Source organism: Bombus vancouverensis, chromosome 16, assembly GCF_051014615.1.
Source record: "Bombus vancouverensis nearcticus chromosome 16, iyBomVanc1_principal, whole genome shotgun sequence".
NCBI classification, from domain to species: domain Eukaryota; kingdom Metazoa; phylum Arthropoda; class Insecta; order Hymenoptera; family Apidae; genus Bombus; species Bombus vancouverensis.
In genome coordinates, this window is record NC_134926.1 from 5,092,979 (window position 1) to 5,101,240 (window position 8,262).

Genomic DNA, 8,262 nt, shown 5'->3' on the forward strand with positions numbered 1-8,262 from the left:
CGTGTAAAGCAAAATTCATCGCGTTATCGTTGTTTCGAAAAATTACGTTACGGGAGAGTTCTGCTTGATAACCGTAGGAGAAGCGAGGTTATAAGCATCGCATGAAACAGTAATTTTTTTTACGGTTATCTTTTCACATCTTTTAAAACAACTTTCTAACGCGTCCTAGAGGCACTCTCTCAGTTTCGTTTCTAAACAATGGTGCGAATCAAATGTTCATCTCCAACGATCCTTTGGTAAATAGAAGAAAACGAGGCAAAAAATCACTGAAACGTGTAACTACAATGTTTTTAGTAGCTGACGAAAACGGACTCCCATTTATTTATGACGTATCTAATTTCGAGCTTGTAAAAATGCTTGTTTCGCTACATGTATTAGAAAATAAAATAATAAATTAAGATAAGTGAATCGATATTAAGCGTAATTGTACTTTTGGAAAAATAATAATAAATAATAAATAAAGGAAAAATAAAAAAAGAAAGGAAAGGGCATGAAAACGGGCAGCACACGGTCATGGCATCGATTCAATTGCCAAGAAACAACTTTCTTTAGCGTAACGCAGAAGAAAAAATATTAAATGAAAAAAAAAAATGTATGGACGAAGGAACTCTTCTCAGTGACAAATAATAATAACTCGTGAACACGAAACATGGCGAGGTAAATTTCGGTCGAGCCTGTAGGATATTTCCTGCGGTGGGCATATGGCGAGGGGTAGAGTTCCGAGAAGGTTCCCACGGTCAATAGCTTTCGTGGCGGTGAGGCTTGAAAGTGCTCGAGGGGCCCTCCCTACTACTCGTTATTCGCAATATTTTCAAAAAATCTCCTTTTCTGAGACCGCGATTCGACAAAAACCAATAAATCTTCTACAAATGATACTATACCGTTACGAATATTTACTAACATTACAATTAGTTCATTATACATTCTTAATAACATCGTGTAAATCTTTTTTGCTTTAAAATCAATAAATTATTTCCCATAGATCCTTCTAATCCCAATTGAAAACGAGGGCTTTTAATTGCTACTCCTGTTATTGATTACTTGCCGCCAAGTCGAGGGAAACTTTCGGCTAGCTTCGTTAATTATTTTAAGCGTAGACTGCAACCAACGTTAATAAAAAAAAAATAACTTCGTTATAATAAGCTTTTTAACCACGAATCAATAAGTCTCGATAAACACTGTGTAAATCGCTTAATTTGTTAATCTTTCGCCATCTTTGATGGTAATTCTTTTTTGATGACACATACGTAAAACGACATTGTGCAACATGCAAACGTCGATTAAAGCAGTAAGCGGTATAAGATTTTAATTTGATGTGCAAGTAGAAATCCATAATTTATGTGGACACGAATATCGTAAATTACTTACAAATTAATTCTTTTCGCTAAAAATGATTTATCAAAAAGAAGAAAATACTAGTACGAAAATAATTTTTGTGCACAATAATTATTCCCTCTCTCGTCGCTGACGAACACGACCCCGAATCAAAATGACGATTCGTCGTACGAGTGCAAACGTGACATTGCACGGAGTGCATTGAGCGGCAAAACAATGGCTTTCATCACCGGAAATACATGTTATATCAGTGAGGTTTCCCGGTAATACACTCACTCTCTTCCCGCCGAAAGTTACCTCGAGGTCCATTCTGCTTACGATGAATCACTCATTCAGTTCGATTTGACACACGAGCCAGCCAACCGATTGTTTATTTTTTACGAAGCGTTGTACGCTTGATAAATAATTGCTATGGTGATGTGCTCACGGCCGCCTACGCTATCGAATCGGCGGAGCGCGGCAAATGTATGAATCTCGTGGCCGATCGTGAATTTATCGTGTCCAAGCGGTCTAAAAATACCGGCAACGCGCAGGGGCAAAAAAAGAAGAAAAAAGTATCGTCGAACCGCTCAATTACTGACAGATTAATCCGCTGCTATTAACAGTAGTGTGCAAACACGAACGTAAACATAGATGTATCGTAATACTCAATAAACTCTGTGTAGGAAGAAAGGTAGAAAAAAAAATTAGAGTTGAAAGCATCATGACTGCCCCCTTGTACCTTGACACTCGAAAGCTAGAATGGCTCGGCGGGCCGGCTAAGACGAAATATTTTTTCATAATTTTTCGTTGAGGCTTGCGTGAACGGCACGTAAATAAAGCGTAACTAGACCTACCGTGTGTTTGACAATCCTTAAAGCACGTCGTCCTCGCGGGCAAGCACCACTTTCACACATATATTTACAAGAGAATTATGCGATTTTTGGCAGCGACCATGTATAAACGGACACCGACACAAGACCCCCTTTACGGAACTGAAGTAACGTTGACGGGAGGCTCGTGAACAAAGACCACGCACGATTTCAAATCTCGTCCTGACGATTGGCCGGCCGCAGTCACGTGGCTTTGCCGCCCTCTCCTTATTGGCTGTTCACTACGGGTTGCGAGGACATTTTAAACGATGTACTTATGCACATGGCTGACAAAGGGATACGCACCAGGGAATTTTCTTTTCTATTTTTTTACAGAAATATTATCTCTATTAAATGTAATAATTTTTTACTAATAATTATTCGTTAAATCGACAATCAATCAATAGACACTGCAGTATCCGCGTTAAGAATGGCAACAATTGTACGACTTCTCCCTTACCTTCCCCACTTCAAAATGGCCGAATCCAAACAATGCACAGAAAATCATTCACTCTCGTTATATTTCAATATGTTTTAATTTCATGTGCGACTTAAAAAAATCTTAATATTTTTTATCATTCCTTAAATGTAAAATATTTTACAATTTATGCTGGAAACGCGAAAATCATTCGTGACAGTAAATCGAAAACATTGGACGAGTCCATCGTTCTAATTGGGAGGGGAGCGCGGCAGTCCCGTCAAGAATGAACCATAGCAATAATGGCGGGAATATACACACACGCATACATATTTATCGACTTTATGTGGAAAAACATAAGTCAACGTTACCCTGTGAAACAGATTTGTACGCATTGTATCGAATTAAATATAATACTAACGTATATCAATATGATTAATTTGTTGCGGAATTTTGGGCAAAATATTAATTCTTTAGCCCATCGAGATCAATAGCTTTGTTATACCTACTTTTTTTAAATAAATACATATATTTAAGAGTCGTTAATGATCCCGCAGTCAATGCGATATAAAGCACAGAAGAAAAAGAAGAAATATATTTGTTGTATTGTGCATAAAAATATATAATTACCATAGACATAGTTTTTGTCATGGTTTATATAAAATATATTTAATTGCTTAAACATTTGTGTATATATGTGCATTATGTATACATAATATATGTATATAAAATTTTTTTCAGCAATTCTACGCTTTGCAGATAATAAGGAACATTAAATTCTATGGTCTCAAATGCTGCTACGTACAATTATACAGTCAAAAATAAAACATATTCGTTGTTTTAGTAAGGTACTTGATCTTTTACAACATAACTTGTACTTAAAAAAATAGTATCGATTGTTTTCGTACACTGAATAACATATTCTGATTTCAGTTAGTTCACTAGAGAGATTGATAAATGCATTTCCCAATACCTGATTCAGAATGATTTGACTGTTGTGTTTTGTTCCTCTCGATGAGACTTTCTTTTCGTTACTCTTCAACGACGCACTTCGTTCCTAAACCATTTGTTCATTTTTCTACATTCTCTCAGTCTTGTTCCAAGTTATTCCTTAATCATCGAGACCAACTGCGTGTAAATACATTTACTTCCACTAGACAGTTATGGCTTTCTATAAATCTTTCAATTAATAACAACTTGATAATAATAAAAACATATTTGTGTAACAAATATAAATATTTGAAACATATATAACTTTCTAAATCTTTATGAATTATTGCACTATGTTTCGTTCATTCAGGAACGTTAGTAAACTTCTGCACTTCTTCTTAACTCCTATTATTAATCTTAATTTTTGACTTTGGTATTTGAAATAAAGGTACACAATTTTAAAAAGCGTGTGATGTTAGAGACTTAATATCATCTGGTTAGATATTTGCTACTGCTGGTATTATTTTCATATATATATCAATGCCCTTTAAGAATATATCTTTGTTCAGATATTCATCGTGATCGTGAAGAAGTATTTTCGTTTTATTCATGGGTGAAAAACCAATGGAAGGTATTCCAACCTGAAGTAGAAAATGGACTTTTAAAACGCATCATCGTATCGTTTACCGTTTTATACCAAGAAAAAGTTAATAGAAGGGATATTTACCTGTCTTATATAGCGACTGTCTGTTCCGCCTGGAAAGATTCCTATTTGCAACTTTATTTTAAGATCGTCACAAGCTTTTTTAAAAGCGATCCAGAAGGGATTAGAATCGTCTATCTTTGTGTTCTCGATCTTGGGATCTTTTTGTTCGAACGAATACGTAACATCGGCACCAGCTTCCTCACACCATCTTTTGATCATAGCTTCGAACTCGGTGTGATCGACGGAAGGCTCAATTCGAATATCAAAAATTGCCGTTAACGAAGTAGGTACTACGTTTGTTTGCACGCCACCCTGAAACAAATTATATTTTTCCATTATTAGTACAACACGGAATATTCTACTTCGTTGTTTTTAAACATCAAAATTTAAAAAACTGACTCACTGTGTAATATTTTCCTAAACGCGCAGACATGTAATATTTAAAACACAAATTAATTTTGCTTCTTCAAAATATAAGATAAAAGCATGAATAAATAAAATTATAATGTGAATGATAAAATATAAGCTAAGCAATAAATCCCCAAAAACTATATACCTTCAGTTGCGTTAAGTTTATGGTTGTAACATCGCCAAGCTGTACTTTTGAATCTTTCAACTTTTCTTTCTCTTGAGCTCTGTAGTCCATAAAACGATCAATTATAATTCTTATTTTTTCACCAGCTGTATTATCATGTAAAATGGATCCATGACCAGGAGTACCCTTACATTCTACTTCGACATGCCAAATTGCTCTTTCACCATAAAACATATAAAAATATTCTTCGGGCGAAGCTACACCTTCATCCAGAGAGAAACCAATATTTAACTCTTTGAAGTCCTTGGTACGTACAAAATCTTTCATGCCAAGATCTCCTCCTATTTCTTCATCAGGTACAAAGGAGATATGGATAGTTCTCTTAAAATGTTGTTTAGCAAGTTTTAAACGGCGAATTGCTTCCAAATATTGAATTCCAACACATTTCATGTCCTGGCTACCACGAGCATAAATGTTTCCTTTTTCATCCATATGAGCACTAAAAGGTGCATAGGTCCATTTATCCTGAAAAGTTTTATTTGTTAATTATATTTATTCATTTAAGTTTTTTCTTTAATATTAATTTCTCAGGTCTGGTATTAGTTCACTGTACCGGCATATGTTCCCTCAAGGTTGATGCACTGATGTTTACAACTTTTTCAATACGTTACTCATATCATATAAATATGTTTTCATACCATAAGATAGACCAAAAATCACTTTGTGGTAGTGAAAGGTTTGGTAGCGTAAATACTTGTTTACTTATAAAATACCAAACAAAAGTCAATCGCTTTGCAGATCATACGAATGGAATAACAGAATTCTGAGAAATTAAAAATTTACACATTTATGTTACCATACGTACTTCAAATACAGGTACAACATCCATGTGACTATTTAATAGAATAGCTGGTTTTGCTGGTTCTGTTCCTATCCACGTTATGACAACAATTGGTTTATTCGCCTGGACATGATATACTTTAATAGGTAAATTGAGAGATTCTGCCTGTTTCCGAAGGAATGCAACACAATCATCTGCGAAATGAAAGATTTGAATTAGTATCAATTAATTAATATCATATATCTATATTTAACACAAAGATATCAAATCATCCTATTATTTAAAACTGGAGCAAGAATTTCTGAAATTCTTTTACATATCGGTTATCTTATTTTGTTTGTAATAAACAAAATTATCTTATCTTTCGCTATGATCGACATTTCTGACGAAGAGATTTACGAAGATACAAACAGTTAATTACTCTTGACGTAACTGCTTTAATAAATTATAAAACCCAATATTTACAGCGCAATCATCGTTCCGACGACTCGTTATCGTCGGTAAACTGAATTAGATTGAACAGACATAAAAAACAAACAATTCAATACGAGAATTAAAAAGAATTTCTAATTACGTGTAATTTAGGTCAGTCACGAATCGTACTTGCGTAATGATCATATCCAAGCTAAATTCATCCAAGCTAAATTTCAAATTTTTGTCGGAAAGTAAAACAGAAGTTCGGAGATGATTTTACAAAAGGTCTAGAGGCACACCGTCAGTTGAATAAAAAGATACAGAGGTAGAAATAACATTCCACACAGGGTGGGGCATGCAATGGCTGGATAGCGTCTCCGACGCTTCGAAGTTGGGTTGGTTGGGCTAACTGGCAGATCCGTTCTGTCCCCATGTGAAAACGTGCGAGCATCGTGAATTAACGCGAAGGATTTAACATGAAAACCTAGAAATTCTGTAGTACACCAGAAATGCGTAATTTGTTTAACAAGGAAATGACGGAGTCCGTATTCCGGCACACAATATGCGTGCATAATTTTTACATGACCGTACGTGCTTAAGGTACACGCGTGATGACTGAAAGAGTATTCGCGTTGTTTATCGTGAGAAATAAATCAGGAAAATACAATTAGAGATCGAATATGTAAAATTGCTTACCGTAATTGATGTTCGGTTGGACAGAAGGTATCCGCAAATATTCGCGAAAATTCTCTACAGCTGTTGCGTTCAGCTGAGCTTGCGAGGACGAAGACATTGTGCCGTCTGCTGATCGTCGCGTCGGATGCCGCTTAGTCGACTGTCATACCTAGCACTCATAGCAGACGCCTGCCGCTTGTCTCGGCCAATTGCCGGTGATTATCGCTAGTGACGTAAACAAAACTCGATCAATCGAAACGCGTGGACAGGAATGGCGGGTTCGCAAGCGTTTCTTTGAAAAAATAGATAAGATTAGAAAACGAAAATACTTTGTTTGATCAATGAGGACGTCCTTTCTGTGCGGAAAGTTTTTGAGATAAACCATCTGACAACAGTTGATGTATAATATCGTATATATGAAATTTGGACACTCGATACAATTGAATCAGAACATCGATATTTTTACTATATTTGGAATATTACGGTAGAAGAATGTTTCTTCACTATTAATTCTTTAGTTCGTGGCATAAATGGGAACAAGTGTTTTGCTAAATTAAAATTAAATCAAGGAATATACTTGTATCAATCAGGTTTCATATTTATCTCTAATAAATAGCTGACACTTTTTAAAATCTATAGAATTTTAAAATGTAGTTGGAAACACATTTGTATTTCAATTATTTTAACATATCAACATTGTATAGATACACTTAAAGTCAATTACCTTAGGTGTTTTCGTAAAAGCAATTTTCATCCACATTTAATTATCGCTTTCTTATTTATGTCAATTAATATAAACTATCTTTTTTATCAATATCTACTAAATCGTATATAGTTATCTAAAATAAAATCAGAGATGAAAATTAGATTACAGAGCTTTATTTGATGTATTTCTTATATATGTTTGTAATAATCTGGAAGTGTCCAAATACTTATGTAATGTACATGTACAGTAGCTCACCAAAGTATTCGAATACTTCTAGAAACCTTTTACCTATATATTTTACAAAACATTTTGAAATTTCATTGTTATTATAACGAGAAACGTTATTATCGTAATTATATTGGTTAAATTTGAAAAGGATCGAACTATTTATTGGAAGCATACATTACACTATATAAATCAAGCATACAATTCGCTATATGCCAGAATATGTAAGGAGACGATCTTTAACGCTATTTGTATATTTAAGACTGCTATTCATACTGTATAATGATATTTCATTAAGTTTATGTTTGCAATAGATGTCTTGTAATTTCTAAGTACATTTTCGGATTGGTTTGAAATTTTATTGTTATAAATACCATAGTCATGTTTCATGATAATGCTAATGAAATTTCCAAAAGTTCCGTGTAATGGACATGATATACTCATCAAAATTTTCTGTAATAGTAATTCTAGTTCTATATATTCCAGTATTTTTGTAAGCCACTGTACGTATACGACGGTTGATTTCATTATCAGATAACGGACCAAATAAATAAAGATGATGACCGAAAAACAAACTTTTGAATACACGTGGATACGAGGGAGGATACGAGAGATCAAGGTTGATA

At 34.3% G+C, this 8,262-nt stretch overlaps 2 protein-coding genes across 2 annotated transcripts in view; both read right to left on the bottom strand.

Moving 5' to 3' along the window:
* The window catches only part of jumu (Forkhead box protein N4 jumeau), a 30,641-nt gene extending 28,086 nt beyond the window's left edge, over positions 1–2,555 (bottom strand). Inside the window, exon 1 of the mRNA XM_033329634.2 lies at positions 2,172–2,555. The gene's annotated coding sequence lies outside the window, so the exon portion shown is untranslated. The remainder of the gene's footprint in view (positions 1–2,171) is intronic.
* A 622-nt stretch (positions 2,556–3,177) lies between these two features.
* On the bottom strand, positions 3,178–6,885 carry LOC117154557 (aminoacylase-1). The gene is made up of 5 exons (XM_033329636.2): positions 6,727–6,885; positions 5,641–5,810; positions 4,797–5,300; positions 4,262–4,552; positions 3,178–4,175 (listed from the first exon to the last, which is right to left on the bottom strand). Exons 1-5 carry the CDS (start codon positions 6,821–6,823, stop codon positions 4,032–4,034), a joined length of 1,206 nt encoding a protein of 401 aa, XP_033185527.1. The 5' UTR covers positions 6,824–6,885; the 3' UTR covers positions 3,178–4,031.
* Positions 6,886–8,262: the final 1,377 nt, after the last annotated feature.